Source organism: Notechis scutatus, chromosome Z (genome assembly GCF_049901735.1).
Source record: "Notechis scutatus isolate UNSWTSFEM ecotype Mainland chromosome Z, rNotScu1.2, whole genome shotgun sequence".
Taxonomy (NCBI): Eukaryota; Metazoa; Chordata; class Lepidosauria; order Squamata; family Elapidae; genus Notechis; species Notechis scutatus.
In genome coordinates this window covers 90,525,108-90,542,576 of record NC_142025.1, presented here as the reverse complement: position 1 = coordinate 90,542,576, position 17,469 = coordinate 90,525,108, and the positions used below count along the sequence as shown (strand labels likewise).

General features: G+C 36.2%; 1 protein-coding gene and 1 long non-coding RNA gene across 4 annotated transcripts in view; one reads left to right on the top strand and one right to left on the bottom strand.

Moving 5' to 3' along the window:
- Positions 1-1,510: 1,510 nt before the first annotated feature.
- LOC148128988 (uncharacterized) lies at positions 1,511-17,061 on the bottom strand. Its single transcript, XR_015745934.1, has 3 exons — positions 16,840-17,061; positions 3,695-3,810; positions 1,511-2,032 (listed from the first exon to the last, which is right to left on the bottom strand). It is a non-coding gene; the product is annotated as an uncharacterized LOC148128988 (long non-coding RNA).
- Positions 8,130-17,469, top strand: part of SLC4A1 (solute carrier family 4 member 1 (Diego blood group)) — a 56,910-nt gene continuing 47,570 nt past the window's right edge. Inside the window, exons 1-3 of one of the 3 annotated variants that reach the window (XM_026679778.2) lie at positions 8,130-8,319; positions 12,696-12,790; positions 12,958-13,054. In XM_026679778.2, coding sequence (XP_026535563.1) covers positions 12,779-12,790; positions 12,958-13,054 — 109 coding nt within the window. In that variant the 5' untranslated portion in view covers positions 8,130-8,319; positions 12,696-12,778. Of the gene's footprint in view, positions 8,320-12,695; positions 12,791-12,957; positions 13,055-17,469 lie in introns of those variants that run through there. The other 2 variants (XM_026679779.2, XM_087947080.1) reach the window with 2 other exon arrangements.

Here is a 17,469-nt window from a genome sequence, read left to right as displayed (position 1 = left end):
ATTTCAGCCGTGCACAGAGCTCTCCCGCCATACGGGTCTCCTGCACTTAGGGACTGTGCTGGGTTTGTTTGCTGTTTTGCACTGCAAACAATCTCAGTTTTGCAAGAATTAAAATAAACATAGACTGAGATATTTTCTCACTTGAAGTTGTTTAACAAAAGGATAAAGCCACACGTTGCCCTCCTGGCAGGGATTCACAGGGGATAAAATTGACAACTGTGTGATGACGAAGTGTGAAAGTTGAACAAATCATACTTAAAATCATAAGCCATAATGAGATGTGCTTAAATTGCAGATGTTTTATATGCATCCTGGCATTATGGTACACAATGGCTGTGGGATTGTTTTATTCAACAAACTATGGTTAAAAATAATAGTTTAGGTATTGCAAATCCAGCCAATTCCCCCCCCCTCCTACCCCCATTTCATTCTTGCTCTGTTAATTCTCTGTGTCTTTATGAGAAATGTTCTTTATAAAGTGCCATTTTTATAGCTGGTATTCAGGGGTGGGATTCAATTTTTTTAACAACCAGTTCTGTGTTGTGGCTTAGTTGGTGGGCGTGGCTTGGTGGTCATGTTATTGGCTGGGCGTGGCCAACTCAATATTACTCACATCAAGGCACGCATCTCCTCACCTGGCCTCTCATGACTGTGGGGATGCTGCAACAGTCGTAAGTGTGAAAAATAGTCATAAGTCACTTTTTTCAGTGCCATTGTAACTTTAAATGGTCACTCCACACAAGCAAAGTACCAGCAAAGGAAGGGAAAAAAACTCCAGAGAGGTTCCTGAGACAGGAAGTCTAGTCCTGCCAAGAATGTAATAAGGGTTAACGGAGAGACAGTTTCTGTAAGCAACACCAGAATGTTTCCTTCCTGCCTTCCTTACAGGATTAGGCCAGAAATTTCTTCTAACAACCGAACTGCTTAGAATGTTAACAACCGGTTCTAGTGAATAGGTGTGAACTGGTAGAATCCCACCCCACTGGAACTGTATACATGTAAGGATAACAACAATGTGTTATATCTACTAATTAAAGCTCATCAATACTGCATAAGAGTATGAGGGTGTAACTTAGGTTCTTAATATATTATAATTAGATTTTTCATCTTATTATTTGAGTAGGCCACTAAATTTATCTTATCTATTCATGTCATCTGTGATGAAGGTGAAAAAATGCCCTTTTAAGTCAGATTCTTAATCAAGATGTTAGCTGAGGCTAGAAGAGAAAAATAGGTTGAGCTGCTAAACGTTTTACTTTATGTCCTTTCATACAGAGCCAGACAGATCTATGTTATTTTAATTTGGCTAGACAATACTATCTGGCAAAGGGCAGTTCTATGAGGTTACCTACTAGATGTGCTTTGATACATTTTAATTACAGTTAGTTTTTGGTAGACAGATTCATGTGTTGGTCCAGCACAAAAATTAATTACATTTCTTCTTTGTACTGTAATCTTTATTAATAATAACAACAATAACAACAATAATAACAACAAATCTGTAGGAAAGGCAACAAGCTGAAATACATGTGTGCAGTAATCTTATTGAACTTTAAATAGAACATAGGAACGTTGGCCATTCATTAAGTTTAACTTTGTATAACTGCCCAGAATCACTGCTATGATTATAGGTGACCATATAAATTATTTAAATGCATAAATAAAATTCAGCTTTGCCATATTTTCAAAGTAGATAAATGAAAGTCAGAATCTTGACCAGCTCATCTTCAGAATCCAGCACTCAAACCAATATTTGAATAAAAATGTCCCATTTCTAAGGCAGCAATTCTATGCCCCTTGACCTGGAAATAAGTTTTTCTGTATTTATTCAACCTTTTTTTAGAATAGACATGTTGGACAGTGTGCTATAATTCTGGAGTAATGTATGAAGCTTATAATCATCCAATGGCTGCTCACAAACTTTCTTTCAAAAGGAAGCACCGTTGCTGGACTTAATTGGCTGGTGCCAGATTCTTTAGAAAAATCTCTCTCTTTGCTGCCATGCATTGAATTTTGAAGTTGAGTCAGAATTCTGGGAAGCAAATAAGTAAAAACATCATCAGGTCAAGGACTACTTCTAGTGACTGTATCCATTCAGTTTTCTTGGCAGTAGTACGGAAGTGGTTTGTCAGTGCCTTCTTCCAGGTTTTTTGTTAAACTTCTCAGTCTACTTTCTACTCTGGACTTCCTAAACAATACTAATCAAGGCTTACTCTGGGTAGTGTATGAAATAACTAAAGTTGGGTAAATGCTGTCAGCTACTAGACACAAAGCGACAAACTGGCTTCATTAACTGTAGTTTATTTATTTGCACAATAGTAATTTACATTAGATTTTGTCTCTATGTCTAAATTACTTCAACCTTTCCCAACATGATGCTTCCAGTTGTGCTAGGAATTGAAATATCCCAAATTGTCAGCAATTATGCTAGTTAGAATTGTGGAACTATCATCCCAGCATGTGACATCACTAAATTTGTGGGAATCAGGATAAATTATGTAGAGATTTTCAAACTTTATATACTGAAGTAGCTATTTTCTCATTTTCTTATGTGCTATGCTTGTCTTCTATGGAATGCCTATGAAACAAAGAAGATTCTGTGTTATATTGATAAAACACATCACTTCACACTCATTCTGGCTCACTTTTACTTTGATGGTTCTCAAAAAGCTAAACAGGATTAGACCTACTTTGAACTCAGCTGTGGAAATACTGGGGATAAAACTAGGTTAAACTGGGCAGTTGAGAGGAACATCCTGGAAAAAGGCAATGGCAAACTATTTTGCTTGTTTCCAAGGAAACCATCAGGACATGAATCCACCACGACTTAGCTCATCTTGAAGAACACTTTAATGTATGGTATAAAAAATAAAAAAAGTGATTCTGAAAACATGACCAACTCTTTCTCTTGATCCAAAAAGTAATAAGAGTGGGCTTCTTCTCAAGAAAGATTAATGAAAACTTCAAAGTTCTCTACTCTCACTGTTACCATCCATTCCAGTTCCTACACTATTTATGCACATCTGTTGTTCCAATGCATGCAGAGACTGTTTCACCAAAGAGACAGTCTCTGAGAATTCTTGGATTATTCAAAAACATTAACAAGGTTTCTTGTAAATTATGAATGGGTTACAATTTCGTTCTTGGTAGGTCCCTAAACTCCAATTCTCATCAGCTCTAACACAGCAGAACTAACAGTGATAGAAAATGGGAATTGCTGTACTCTCACTTTATACAACCTAAGTCTTTAAAGCTACCTTTTGTATATATTGCCTGCTTCTGAAAATCAAAATCTTTGGGTGAAAAGATCATTTACCCATCTCAATCAGAATTGGTTACATTTACAAAGAACACTATGCTTTTGTAAAGAGGTATTTGTTTAAGTGAGAAGCAATCCATTCCTGTGATTTTACCAACTGAATGCATTAAAGCCAGTGATGTGTCACAGAGAAAAAACAAATAAATTGGAAGTGCTTGTCAGATTAAAACACATACAGATTCATTTGTTTTACCTTTATTGTCCTGCAATTGAGCTTATGAGTTTCAAAGTATGTTCCCATATACTTTGAAACACAGCTTAAATGTTTTTCTTTGACATTTGATTATTTATTTATCTTTGAATATTTTCTTTGTAAAAATCTAAACTAAGCTATTTGCTGTAAACTGGTGAGGAGATATATATATTAATTCTTACCTCCTGCTCTCTAGAGGTTGGCATTGGTATAACATCATTTCTTGAGAAGGAGAATAAAGAAGTAATCAGTCCTCTCAGATGTAGGGAGGGATTCAGCTTTTGTCAGCTGTATCATTCTAGATAAAACAAGGCAACTTAAATGGAAAACTTAACTTAGTGGAAAAACCACCAATCTGTTCCAGTGCTTTGAATAGCAGTTTGTTTAAAATGTTGCATGGAAGCAATGCACGTAGGCATTTCCACTTCAAGCTACCATTGAAGATGCAATCATAGAAATGGGCTGAAATTAAAACTGGCTACCCTAACATTCATAATGATCAAGAATTGGATCAGGATGATTCTGAGAACTTAGATCACTTGTATTAACATTTATGTTTTTCTTAATGCAATCCAGGTTTAATAATAGCCTGGGCACCCAAATTTTTCTTGCAGCCATTGAGAACTAACAATCAGCCTTCACATGTGGCCAAGATTCTACATCTACAATACTTCCCTGCCACGCTATCATGCCTCAATGGCATGGGAATGATAATCTTACAATAACTGCAGATTTGGAAACCCTTCCCTCCCCTTCCACAAATTAACCCATAGCAGTATCCCAAAGCAGGGATTAATGGTGCCAACAATGTTGCAGAGAAGCTGAGGAGAAGCAAGCAGGGAGGACACTTGCTTTTGCTAGACCTGGCTGCCTACTCAGAGATAAAGCAGTTACTGAAGGAGGGGATGCTCTGAGATAGGCCTAATCATAAAGCACTATCCTCCGTAAAAGGCAACCAGAAGCACCACCCAAACCCATCCCATCCACCTACAAGCTATCAGGTGCCCAATAGGTGCCTCCTATCATTCTGTGAGAGGGTTTTTTTTCGAATATCACAAGGAAAATTTCATTGGCCCAGTTTTCTTGGTATGTTTTAAAACCCTCCAATGACAGAGTTCCTCGTTTGCTTTCTCACAAAGGTCTGAAGAAATGTACTTCAGCCGAATAGAAGGTGAAGAAGTCTGCTGCCTAACAATGTATTGAACACTGTGGCTCACTCAATCTGATATTCAGTGCCATCCACTCTGATTCCTGGATCAAGTGACATAACAGCAGTGTCAGAAGAAACATCTTATGCAAAATCCAACTATTACATTCTAAAGGAATATACCTGGCTCCAAAGCCTGATGGAAGAGCCCTGAGCCCTATGCTTTAAAACTGAAATACATATAGATGTACACATGGTACATATACATATACACAGACACACAAGCACACAAATACATATTGACTGAATGACTTGGTGTTTACATAAAATAGTCTAATTATATTTTACTAATTTAATATAACTAAAAGTAAATTTGCATTCCGTTAAGCAACATTTAGACTTTCTTCTTACCCCCTTTGGCATGTAGGCCTCAAAGGGCCATTACAGCCTTTATGTAGGGAAAGATTGTATGCTCCTTCTTTAAACTAGCTTCCCTAATCAGATTAGCTCTAAATGAATTGGGAGTGCAATTCCCAAAGCTTTTTACCTAGCATAGATGTTGGCTAAAAGTCTGGACGTTATATTTCCATCTGGCGAACGCCCTACTCAGGGAGAGTGATCTAGCATTTTCTTAACTACCGAACAAGCCAGTTCAAAACCTTCCCATGTCTCTACATATCTGACACTCGCAGTTTTTAGCTTCTCATTGATTCTAAGTAGCTAGAGAGCTAAAATAATTCGGCAAGATCTTGCCCTTGTTGGATCAATAAATAACTGCTGCTGCAAAAAAGAAGGATCTACACTCTTCATCAAAGATATATACATTGGGTATTATAACAAATCACAAAAATATGGGAACCTATTTAGTCTCACTGAGCTTTTCTATACAACAGCAATGTCAAATTCAGGGCCTGGGGGCCGGATCCAGCCCTGGGGGTGCTTAGATCTGGCCTGCAGGGCCCATCCTGGAAACAGCAAAGGACTGACCCGTGGTGCTTCTGCCGGTAAAAATGGAGCTTGTGGAGTCAGTGCGTGGCCTGCCCAGGCTCCGTTTTTGACAATGGCCTCCTGCAACTCTCCGTCAACAAAAACAGAGCTCGGGGAGGCCACATGCTTTCACTGTTTTCCACATGTTTTCACTGGCAGAGGGTTGCAGGAGGCTGTCACGGCCAAAAATGGAACTCAGGAAGGCCCTGTGCAGCCTCACCATGAGTGACATGGAGGTGGCCACGCCAACCTGTCTACAACCCCAGCCCCCGAGGTCAAACACAACCCTGATGTGGCCCTCAATGAAATCGAGTTTGACACCACTGCTATATAAGTAATTACATCTTATTCTAATACAGAGTTCCTGTTATGCTTAAAACATGAATTGTATTTATATGCTACATGAATGTGGCTGAATACTTATGCGCGCGCGCACACACACACACACACACACACACACACACACACACACATATATATATATATATATATATATATATATATATATATATATATATATATATGCAATATACCTGTGTCATGCACCATCTGAATGTCATTGAGTGGTATGTTCATATTAACTGATTTACACCATTGAGCAGTGGACTTATCCAAATAGTTTTGTATATATGAAGCTAAACAGTTATTATGTTTAATCTCAGATCCTCCTCAACTCCAGGGAAAGTCAGAACTATGATAATAAATTTACTGTCTGTCTGGGAAGGAAGCTAAGTACTAGTCCAATTTGAGATGCTAGCACAGAAAGAGCATATTTTCTACAGGAAACTAAGTTTACAAATATAAACAATGCCATTCTGACATTATTGATGGGGCCAGAAGTTGCAGAAACATCAAGAATATTACTAAGCTACATTTGGAAGAATAAAATTTAGTCAAAACATTAATGCTAGAAGTAACAAACTGATAAATATCTGGAAGAGCATCTTTTCTGTTTGTGCTTTAAAGGAGATGCTCCCTTAAAGTGCCATCAATAGGAGAAACAGACTTTGATTTTACAAAACAGGGCCTCTCCAGAGGTGTCTTTCAAATGTCCTTTGTAAAGTAATAAGTCTGGTGCTATTTTTACGCTCTTATCTTGCAACTCTATCATTGTTATATTGTATTTATCATTCCTTAATGTTATGTAAACTAATAAAATCACTTGTAGTTGGTTAATAAATTAAGACAAAAACAAAAATGTTCCAAGATCTTGATTGCATAAATTTAAAATCCTACTGGTGAAATACAATAAGTAAACTCTATGTGGAAACCTAGTTGGGTTTTAGTGATAAATTTACAGAAGCTCCATACAACAGAGGAGGAGGAGATATACTTCCATTATTATAATATCCGGATTGAGCATGAAAGACTAATTGTTGTAAATTATTGTAGCTATATAATTAAATATCAGACTATGGAAATTAAATTATACCCGATATTACAGTGTACAATGTGTGAGGAGGGAATTTTTTCCAATAATGGGCACACTGATAATGTGTGTTTTCTGGGGTGACCCAACCTAATAGAGACTGGCATATTCCTTCTCTAAGTCTAAGCTAAGATTTACATTGCCTTATATTTCACAGTTGACAGATAATTACCGCTGGCTGCTAAAAAAGATGGATTATGTTGAAATGACCTTTTTATGCTACTATTTCTATCCTTAAGGATACTTTAGTTATCAGTTAAATGGAACTGGAATTTCCCCTCATTCAATGATCTCTACCAATTTTACAATAAGAGCTCATCTGATCTGTGCTTGTAATTTATACAGGGGCAGACTTGACAGATCTTATGTGTTTAAACTATGGTGGAATTGTTCCTTCTTTCAAAGAGAACATTGTTTTACATTATTTAAAGGTTAGTTCTGTAAAGTGCACCCAAGAGTTCATTTGAAGTTACTGGGGACAGAAAGATACAGTTCATGCCCTATTATCATCTTTTCCCTATTCTCTGAAATATACTAATGGGACACTTTTCTGGTAAACATTTCACCAAACAGTGCTTCAACTTTTGGCAGGTACTCTGCTTTCTTTAGAACAGAGGTCTCCAAGCTTGGCAACTATAAGACTAGTGGGTTTCAACTCCCAGAATTCTCCAGCCAGCATGGCTGGCTGAGGAATTCTGGGAGTTGAAGTCCACAAGTTTTCAAATTGCCAAATTTGGAAACCCCTGCTTTAGAACCAGGAAAGGGAATTTTCTTGTAATTTTTAAAGAAGTTTATCTTAAAGATATGAAGTTGAGAAACTAATAGGACTTATGGAAGGAGATACAGACTGGCTGAGTCTTGCTCAACATTTATGATAATTTCTAAGGATGGTACAATCAGTAATGGTAAGATGGGATGGGCATACCATGAAAATTCAAGGGGACACACAGATGGTTAGCAGGGAGGTAACACACATGGTAATGCAAGATAATGTTGTTTACTGGCCTTGAAAAAAGGTAGAATCTAGAACATCCAGAAGCATCTCAAGTGCCAGGTGGTAGGACAAGATTAAAGAATTAACCATGAGTCAGGACTTAGAAGCTCCTCTGGAGTATTCCGTCAGCTCATTACTGACTCTTGTGGACTGGTAGAAACTAGAAGACGTGGATTCCATAGAGCAACAAAAAGCTAAGTGGTTTAGACTTCTGTTGCTTTCTCATCAAGAATATCCTGCAAGTAAATAGGTGAGTGAATTTTACATTCTCAGTTTCTATGAGCTAATGAAAGATGCTCAGGATCTAGACAAAAACTGTAGTAGAAATAAAGGGCAATAACTGAGGAAGGAATAGCCTCTGTCCTTTGGAAGTAGGAAGGACTGGAGGAACCCTCTTTAGTTAGACTTTTATAGCGCCAAAAAAAACAGTAATGGTAGGTTTAGGCCCCTCTCAAACAATTCTTGTAGGATTGCATCTCCCACCACTCCCACTATTGTGTCATGTGGGGTGGGGATAATTGGAACACAAATATATACTGGGTGAAGATGGTTAGAATTCTAATACAAAATTCTAAATTCTAAAACAAAATTACAGGAGATATGAAGGAACATCTCTGAGCTAGTTTTATCATTAACTATTTGATCTGTATCTTGAAATATTTGTGCTTTGAATGCCTGATAGCTGTAGAGGTTTCCTAGAGATTTTTAAATTTTGAAACAAAATGAATCTACTTTGTGCTAATTCATATTAGTTTGGATTTGTTCCTATGCTTTTCTTCTCTTTTAACCTTTTGTTCTTTTAAAGGAATCATCCCTATCTTGTAGCATAAAACCCATGCCTAGAACTTGGTTTATATAATGCTTAAGGCATAGGTTTTATCTTTCTGGTTGATACAATGAAGGGGAGAAAAATTTCCAGCCATGAATAGGAAAAATACACTCTGTAGTTAAATTATATTTTATGGAACGTTGGAGATAGCTGGGAAATATGATGAGATTATATAAGGCAGTCTCTTCTGTAAAATATTTTAATAAAATATCAAAAATTGAGTTTCTGGAGAAAATAAAGGGTCCATGAAATCTGAAAATGTGTCTGTAGACAATAATTTCTTTGATATTTCTTAGAAGTTGATAAGTTGTTCAAGATGACTTATTTTCTCCTGTCTCTCAAAAGCAATATATATATTGCTTTTGACTGGACAGGGAACAATCAATTGAAGTTTTAATGGTTAAAGGCTATTGATCCATCTATCTTCCATGAATTTGCCAACCTTTCTAAACTCATATAACCACCTGCCATTATCACGTCTTGTGACAAAGAATTCTAGAAGCCAGAAAGAATACCATATAGGAAGACATTAATTATTTTAATTCATCCAAATCTATGACTTATTAGGTTAGTTTGGGTATTTCAAAGTCTAATGTCTTCAAATAGATCATAAATCTCTATTCTCTGCTATTTGAATTGTGTTTTTTATACTTTTGGGAATATTATTTCTCAGATGACAGGACTGGAATTGTTCAGTACTTCTGTTGCATTTAATTATTTGATTATGTTCAAATATTAATGTCCATTAATTAGTTTTTATGTTATAAACATTCTTACTTCTTTATATTTCTTCATATAATTGATGACAGAGATAGTGACAAGTTTTTTTACAGATGTCCCAAAGATGTTCTTAATTGCTCTATGAATTAATTGATTGATTAGATTGCAAGAATGGTGCAAAGATAATGAAGCTAAAAATTATATTTCAATTGTGGTACTTTATGGAATAAGAGAGTGAAGTATTTGATCAGGTAAAGGGCTTCTCTTTCACTGGATATATTCAAGCAGAGGCTAGACAGATATTTATCCAGGATGCTTTAATTTTGATTCCTATATCGAGTTAGGTTTGATGGCATGAATGGCCTCTTTGGGCTCTATATTTATATAATTGTAACTGGATTTTGCACTATAAGATGAACCAGCCATCAGCTTGTACAGATATTATTAGACTGCTTAAATTACAAATTCAGCAATCAACATGGGATCTCAAATTAGAAAGTCTGCAGAGTTATTTAATTCACAGTACTAATTTGCACATCATGCTAAGACATAGATTTTAATCACATCTCAGTTTGTTGAATAAGCCATAGTTGATTGGGTTCTCTTACCACGCCAAGGCATAAACTTGGTCTATGAATTTCAAAGGTTGGATTCAGCCAACATATCAAATGGCCACAGTTGCTGAGAGGAAGGTATTTGTGGCTTAACCCATCCAACGCCTTCTCTAAAGCATTTCCAAATCTCCGCCAAATTCAGCCTTTTGGTTGCATATAGACAATGAAAGGGGTTCTCCCTATCAGAAAAAGTTGAGACATTGCTGCCAATTTCTTACAGTTTAATGACGACCAGCCCAACCTGCACCTCATCAGAGAAAGATAATATTTATCAGTAGTGCAATGCCACAAAACTCCATTCATTTCGCCTGGACTCACTGACTTGTTTATAATTTCAAGTCAGCGATTATTTAAAAATCACGAATTGCTGAATGGAACTCTGCATATAGAGCTTTCTTCCCTCTGTTGTTAAGGAAAATGAGAATTTAAATTACGGAAGAAAGACTCAAAGACATCACAAATGCAGTGATCAAGTTCATAAGAAGTTTTTAATCAAAAGTTCTCAGTTAGTAAAAGGATTTTAGGGAAGGGAGAAGGAAAAATTGAATTTTCTGTTTCCACATCTTCCCCTCTTAGGAAGCTTGTCCTATTAGTTGATGCTGACTTTTGAGGGGATAGGGGAAGAAATATACTGAGCATATAGTTTGATGAGCTTCTATGGGCAGAACATGATAGATAATCAGGAATAGTAGACAAATTAAACTTAACTTTCAAACTTAACATCGCTACCAGATGTATGAGGAATGTACCTTGTTTCCTGTGCATAAAATGAATGCAATTGTACTTACAAAAATGAATTGAAAGGAGTTTGTCAAGTGCTATGTTATAGAAGGACAACCCCCCCCCCCCCAAGAATAGTTTAGCAGTTTGACCAAGATGGGGAAAGTAAATTAACTGAGAATGTGGGTGACACTGGAAAGAGAATGGGGCATAACTAAGACATGTCTCCTGATTAAATCTATTATAAGGCAATTGTGTGAGTCTGCTAAGCACCACACCCCATTTTCAACTGTTCTTACTACAGTGCCCCCTAGTGTTGCAAAAAGGATATTGAAAAGAGGTCACTGCTCCAGTGTTTTGTTTCTAACAGCAAAGTTAGAAAGAAAATTCGAAATTATTGGAATTTCATGTTACAAACACAGTCTTTCAACTCTAGACACTGGAGACATTAACATTTTTCAGCTAGGAGTTATAAGAAATGCATTTTAAAAAAAAGTATTGGTGTCATAATGTCTTCTAAATTCCCCTCTTTTCTCTGCTGTTTATGCACAACTGAACAATTTTTCCTAAGAAAAAGTCTGAAAGAAAAAAAAACCCTAAATTCTATTTTGTCTAAATATAAAATAATAAATTGAATACAGTTACAATGATTATTTGGCATTTATTTTATTCTACCCCCCTTCTGCTACATTTACAATTACAACTTTTGGAGAGGCTCTGGAGGATTATTTATCTCTTTCTCTCCTCCACTCCCCCCCGTGCATCTACCTGCCTGTCTATTTCTGTGTATATGTGTCCATTTTATTATAGCAATAAAATTCCAGTTCTTGGTGATCAGATCCAAGGGCAGAACATACCAAATATGCTGATATGTATGGTTGTCACAAAGTTGCTTAATAGGTAGATAAGTATCCCTTCATATGTTGCTTCAAAGCAATTTAACACACTGAATATCATCCAAATGTATGGATTGCATTTTTTCTTAAAATTATAATATGCAATTGTTACAAAAGAAAAAAGACCACCAAAGCACAGATATAGAATATTTTAAATAATAATAAGAAAGGAGCATCTACTGGTGGTCCATCTTTTGTTACGAAATAATCAGCCAGTACCTGCATATCAGGAATTAAAGGAAAATATTTTGATCTCAGAACACTGATTCTATTCTCTTGAGCAAGTGATATTGTAGCCCACAAGGACTATATTATAGAAGCTAAAATGTTAAATAAAAACTTTATTTACAGCTTAGACATACAAATATCCATGTCTGAGTGTAATGAGAGAAGCTGTTGCAAATCAATTTTACTATAAAAATTTGTCTAGCTGAGAGAACAACCGAGAAAATACTGGAATGCAATGGGCTGATAATGCTGTTATCTGGATCTACTGTAAAAAAAAAAAAATGAATGAATAGTAGCAGTTGACAAGAAGAGGGCCCATCTAGAAGCAACCAGAAATTGAATTAAAATAGTTTACAGTTGGTTATATTCATTGCAGGACATACAAACAATAATAACATGTAATGATCCCCATAGGAGTCACAAGGCACTGCTACTGAAGTGGCTCTGGTTTTCTGTCTCTGTTTAGTTCCACAAGATACCCCAATAAGTCAGTTTTATGTGGTCTGACACAAAAAGCATCGCAAGCAATCTGCCCTAAGACTTCCTTGAAGGTAGAGTTGTGTTCATGTCTCTAACTTCTTAATTTATCTTCGTTCTTCTGTATTTCAAACTGAAACAGCCAATCAGGGAATGTTACCTCCAGGCTAAGCATTAGGAAGAGAACAAGAAGGACACAACAGAGGGACCGGAAGCCAAGAGGGAATGGCATTTCAGGTGAGAGAGAAAATAGGTTACTTCTTACTTGCATATGAGTCACAAAAATAAGCCTTGAATTGGGAGGAAACTGCTGTTTAATCAGCATCAAAGTTTGATGAGTTGCTTAATACACTAATATTAATATGTGTTTTTAATAAGCATTTTTAATATTTTCCCTCTCAAAGGAGGACTATGAATCTGGGATTAAGGAGAAACTTGATTTGGAGGCGTATGGAGACTCTTCATTGAAGCAGTCTAACATGTCCCTTGCAAGTGGAGACAGTGAGTAATTGAAATCAATTGAAGAAAAAATGCAGAAATCTTTCAGGACAAACTTGTCATATACTATTGGGCTCTAAGATGTTGCAGGAATTTTGGAAGGATTTAGGATTCTACTTTGTACTTCAGATTATGTTTAACATAGTTGTTATTTAGACATTAGATCATAAATTGATCCCTGTTTAAAAGGAATATTCATATTGGCTAAGCCACATATCCAAACATTTGAGAAAGTGCCCACTGCTCCAGCAAACAAGAGTCCCGTGGTAGGTGTGTCAGTTGTCATTTTCTTCAAATCATTTTTTTATAAGAAGAGATTCTCAAAGAGAGTAATGCCACACAAAGGAAAAATGTACCTAAGGCCAACGAACACATTGGGAGACATTCTCTTCCAAAGGTTCATTGATTGCAGTTGTCAGTCAGATAAGATATCTTAGTTAAAGGTTTTTAAAAGAAGCTTCTGCATAATAACTTCGGACTGTGAGAAAATGAGTTTTTTTGTGATATACCAAGAAGCCAAAAGTCTCTTAGGTAATTTTATATGGCAGATTGGATCATAGCTAACCATACTTAAGTCCACTGAAATTAATGGATTTTAAATTAGTCATGACTAATATAAATTTCATTGGGTGCAGTTTAGTATGACAATATTTGGGTCCTTCCCTAATCAATCTAATATACTGAATTGCCCCTTTCCATTCCTCCAGTAATGTGCATAAGTGTTCCATAGTCCTTTACTTAAAATTTATGTACTCACTCTGTGTTTAAAGGCCTTTCAGATCAATCTCTGGAATGTGGGATTGGATCAGCGCCCCACAGACCTATCATGATGATATTTGGAAAAAGGTGAAAAAAGTGACATCTGGGTAGGACTGTGGTTGAATTAGTTATTTACTCAGTTTTGCCTCTAAAAGATAGTATTCTAAATGAGCTACTGGCTCGGGAAGGTTGGCATTACTTGGCATTCTTTCTTTGATTGTCTTGGCTCTTTCTTTACAATAACTAAGACTAAAAACCTGCCTGTAAACTCCATAGGATGAGGGGCGACATCTTTACATCTCCAAAAAGCAACCAGAGGACTTTTATCAAATTATTATATTATTTTTAAAATAAATTGGTGGCTTACAAAAATGTTGTAAAAACAAAAGAATATATCTATGCATCCACTTCATTGGCCTCACCCAATGCAAGCAACCAGAAAGCCTATACGTTTATTCTCATGCATACTTTTTCCATTCATTAACAGTAGAAAGGGAAATTGCACATTGTGCTAGATTTCTTGAAAGCAGAAATTGTTTGACTCCCATATCATAGTCCAAATCTGGATTGGAGCCTTTAACTCTTTTTTGGAAAAAAAAATGCACTTAACAAGTGTGGTATTGATAAATTATCAATCTATTCATATTTTTTGTACTATTATTTTTTATTTTGCAATATCCATTATTATGTATAACATTTCCATATCCACAATCTATCCATATTTCTGAGTGTTCCCTTAAGTGAAAAATTCCTGCAAGTAAAGAACTATCCCAACAGGGAAGGAATGAGCAAAAATATTTCTCTGGTATCTGTTGTCATAAAGGGAGATGGTTTTGCTTTGTATGATTTTTCCCCCAGATATGGGAACGTATCTACAATGCCTACAAATAAAAACAAAATGAAAGACTCTAACAACAACATAGCTTTGCTATAATAATTTTCTACATGAAAAAAATATAAGATTTGTTTATTTGAATGGGCAGGAAGCATATATAGACAAAATCTTGTATGTTGGCTAGTATTTGGGGCTGGCAATGAGATAGAAACAGCAGCCACTGTGAACTCAATCAATACTTGCACACTCTTTACACTCTTTACACTGTACTTTAGAGCAAGGAAATAAATAACACATGTGTTCCTATTTAAGGGACAAGAAGAGGCTGAAGCACCGTATATATGCATTAGCTTGGATGGAAGAAAGAAGTTGTTTGACACACTGACTCCAAAAAGCCAAAAAAAGCAATTTTTTGGTATTCATTAAGAACTAACTGTAAATCACTTTGGTGGAAGTGGATAAAGGCACCAGGCTGGGAATAGGGAGACCATGAGTTTTAGTATCACATTAGGCACAAAGCCAACTAGATGAGCTTGAGAATGATAAACCTCTTCAAAAAACCTTATCAAGGAAATTGCAGATACTTGTCCAGGCAGTCACCAGGAATCTACTTCCAAGGCATATACAAGAATATTTTGTATTTCATTGGAGAAGGGAAGCTAAATTTCCCTTAGAAAAATTGGCTGCTGCATTTCAATGTTATTCAATGGTAACATTTGGAACCAAATCTGGACATCAGCAATTTGTGGCAATATTATTTTAAATTTAGCTATAGATCTAAAAAAAAAATGCAACCTGGCACATTTTGCATAAAGATGATTACATTTGCTGTCTTTATTTTCATTCCATCTCAACTTAGTTGCACATAAAATTGGGTTTGGGAATGTAGCTGTGGATATAAGATTCAGCATAGAAGAGGGATGTGCTTAAAATGTAATGGCTATTGAACTTTCAGTTTTCCATGCTGAAAGTGACATGGTGCTTCTACCAATGATCAAGAAAAGAAATCTGTAACCATCTTTGAGAAGCAAAGCAGCTGAAAACATCCTATGTAATATTAATTAACAAAGAGGAACTCTGCATACAAGTCTCTAGCACAAATCTGTTGTCACCCATGTTTATTGAACTTTAATTCCCATTGTCCCCAGCTAGCATAATAAAAGAATCTGTAGTTCACCACATCTGGGGAAGGAGCTACTGTATTAGATTGAAGATACTGTAATCCTTATGGCTATACATGGTGACCAGATTCAGAACATGCTGCCAGTTTCTTTCAGTCTCTAAATTGGACTTGGAAAACTTCCCTTGGTGTCATAGATACCATCTATGTTCTGTATACCTTTGATCCTTTTTCCCAAGGGCACTACAAAATGGTAATTTTGCAGTAATACTAAACCAAATTATTTTGCTATCTAAGGTGAATTACTGGATGGTACCTTCAGTCTATCATATATAAAGGTATGTTCTGTTTAGGCTTGATTCCTTTCCCAAAGGAGATACAAGTATAGCAGTTTTATCTGTCTTTCATACAGCAGCAGTCTATCTTCCAGGGTAGTAACAGGACCAAGTTTAGTTTAATGTAGTTTAGTTTAGTTTAGTTTATTGTCATTGCACTTTGCACCATGAAATTAAACGCCATCTTCAGAGTACATTATAACTATAAAAATAAAACACAAACACACATCCTTCACATTCTATAAAATTGAATTGAAAACCTGATATTGCATTAATAGTGCCCTATACAGTAGAATTCAAGGTAGGGTATGTGGTGCAGAAAGTTCTATTTTCCAAGTCTTGGCACTTACTATCTGAGATAGTTTTTTTGCTTTGCATAATGGAGGGGGGGATATTTATAGAAAAGTTACCAACAAACTTTGAATGCTATAATCATGCCTACAGTGATTTTACTGGGGGAGGGGTACTGCCTCTGTCCCATGGATGGCTTAACTATTGAGAATCTCACCAATCCCACCATTTATAAATTGTCATATGGTTGCAACAGCACATCTAGGGCTTAACTCTAGGGAGCAGATCCAAGAATGTTGGGGCCTGGGAACTAGATTGACAGATAAGCTAGAAGCAACTAACAAGAAAAGTAGAAATCTCATTTTATTTGGCAAAATAAGCCTTCTCGTTTCTTTCTCGTTTCTGCATTTTCAGTTCACCAGATGAACATTTTCCAGCATATCTGTACATCGTTCAGTCAGTACTCCTGGCCTGGTCACCAGGGAATATATCACCTGTATAAAAGAAGGAGGGTGGAGAGGGTATCCATGGGGAAAGCAGGATCCTATCAGAGGCATGCGGACGCAAGTGAGTGTGTGCAGTGGCATCTTCAGTGGCATGGCAGAGGCTCAGCTGCAAACCAGGAATTTCCCACCTGAAACTTTCTTCCACCACAAGTTCACTCACTAGGCAGCTTTAGGCAATTCATTCTTAGACTGAATTTCCCGCCTGCAATATCAGAAAAAAAATAAATCTTTATCTTCTTAACAAAGTGGATTATTGTAACATTACACCAAAATAATATATGTGAGGTGCTTTGAAGGCATTAAAAGTTGCACTGAAATTATTAGAACGACTGAAATTATCAGAGCATTATCTTCACAAATCAATTGTACATGTCACATACTAGTTAATTAGTGCAGAACACTATTTAGCAAATAACTGAGCTTTTAAAAAAGATCATAAATCCCTCTCTGTATGTATTGTACAAATCATACAAAAGGAAGATCAACAATTACCTTCTGAGATTTCAATAGGCACCATCAACTCACTTCTCAAAGCTATAATTGCTGCTACAGTATAAAATGATAAACGATTA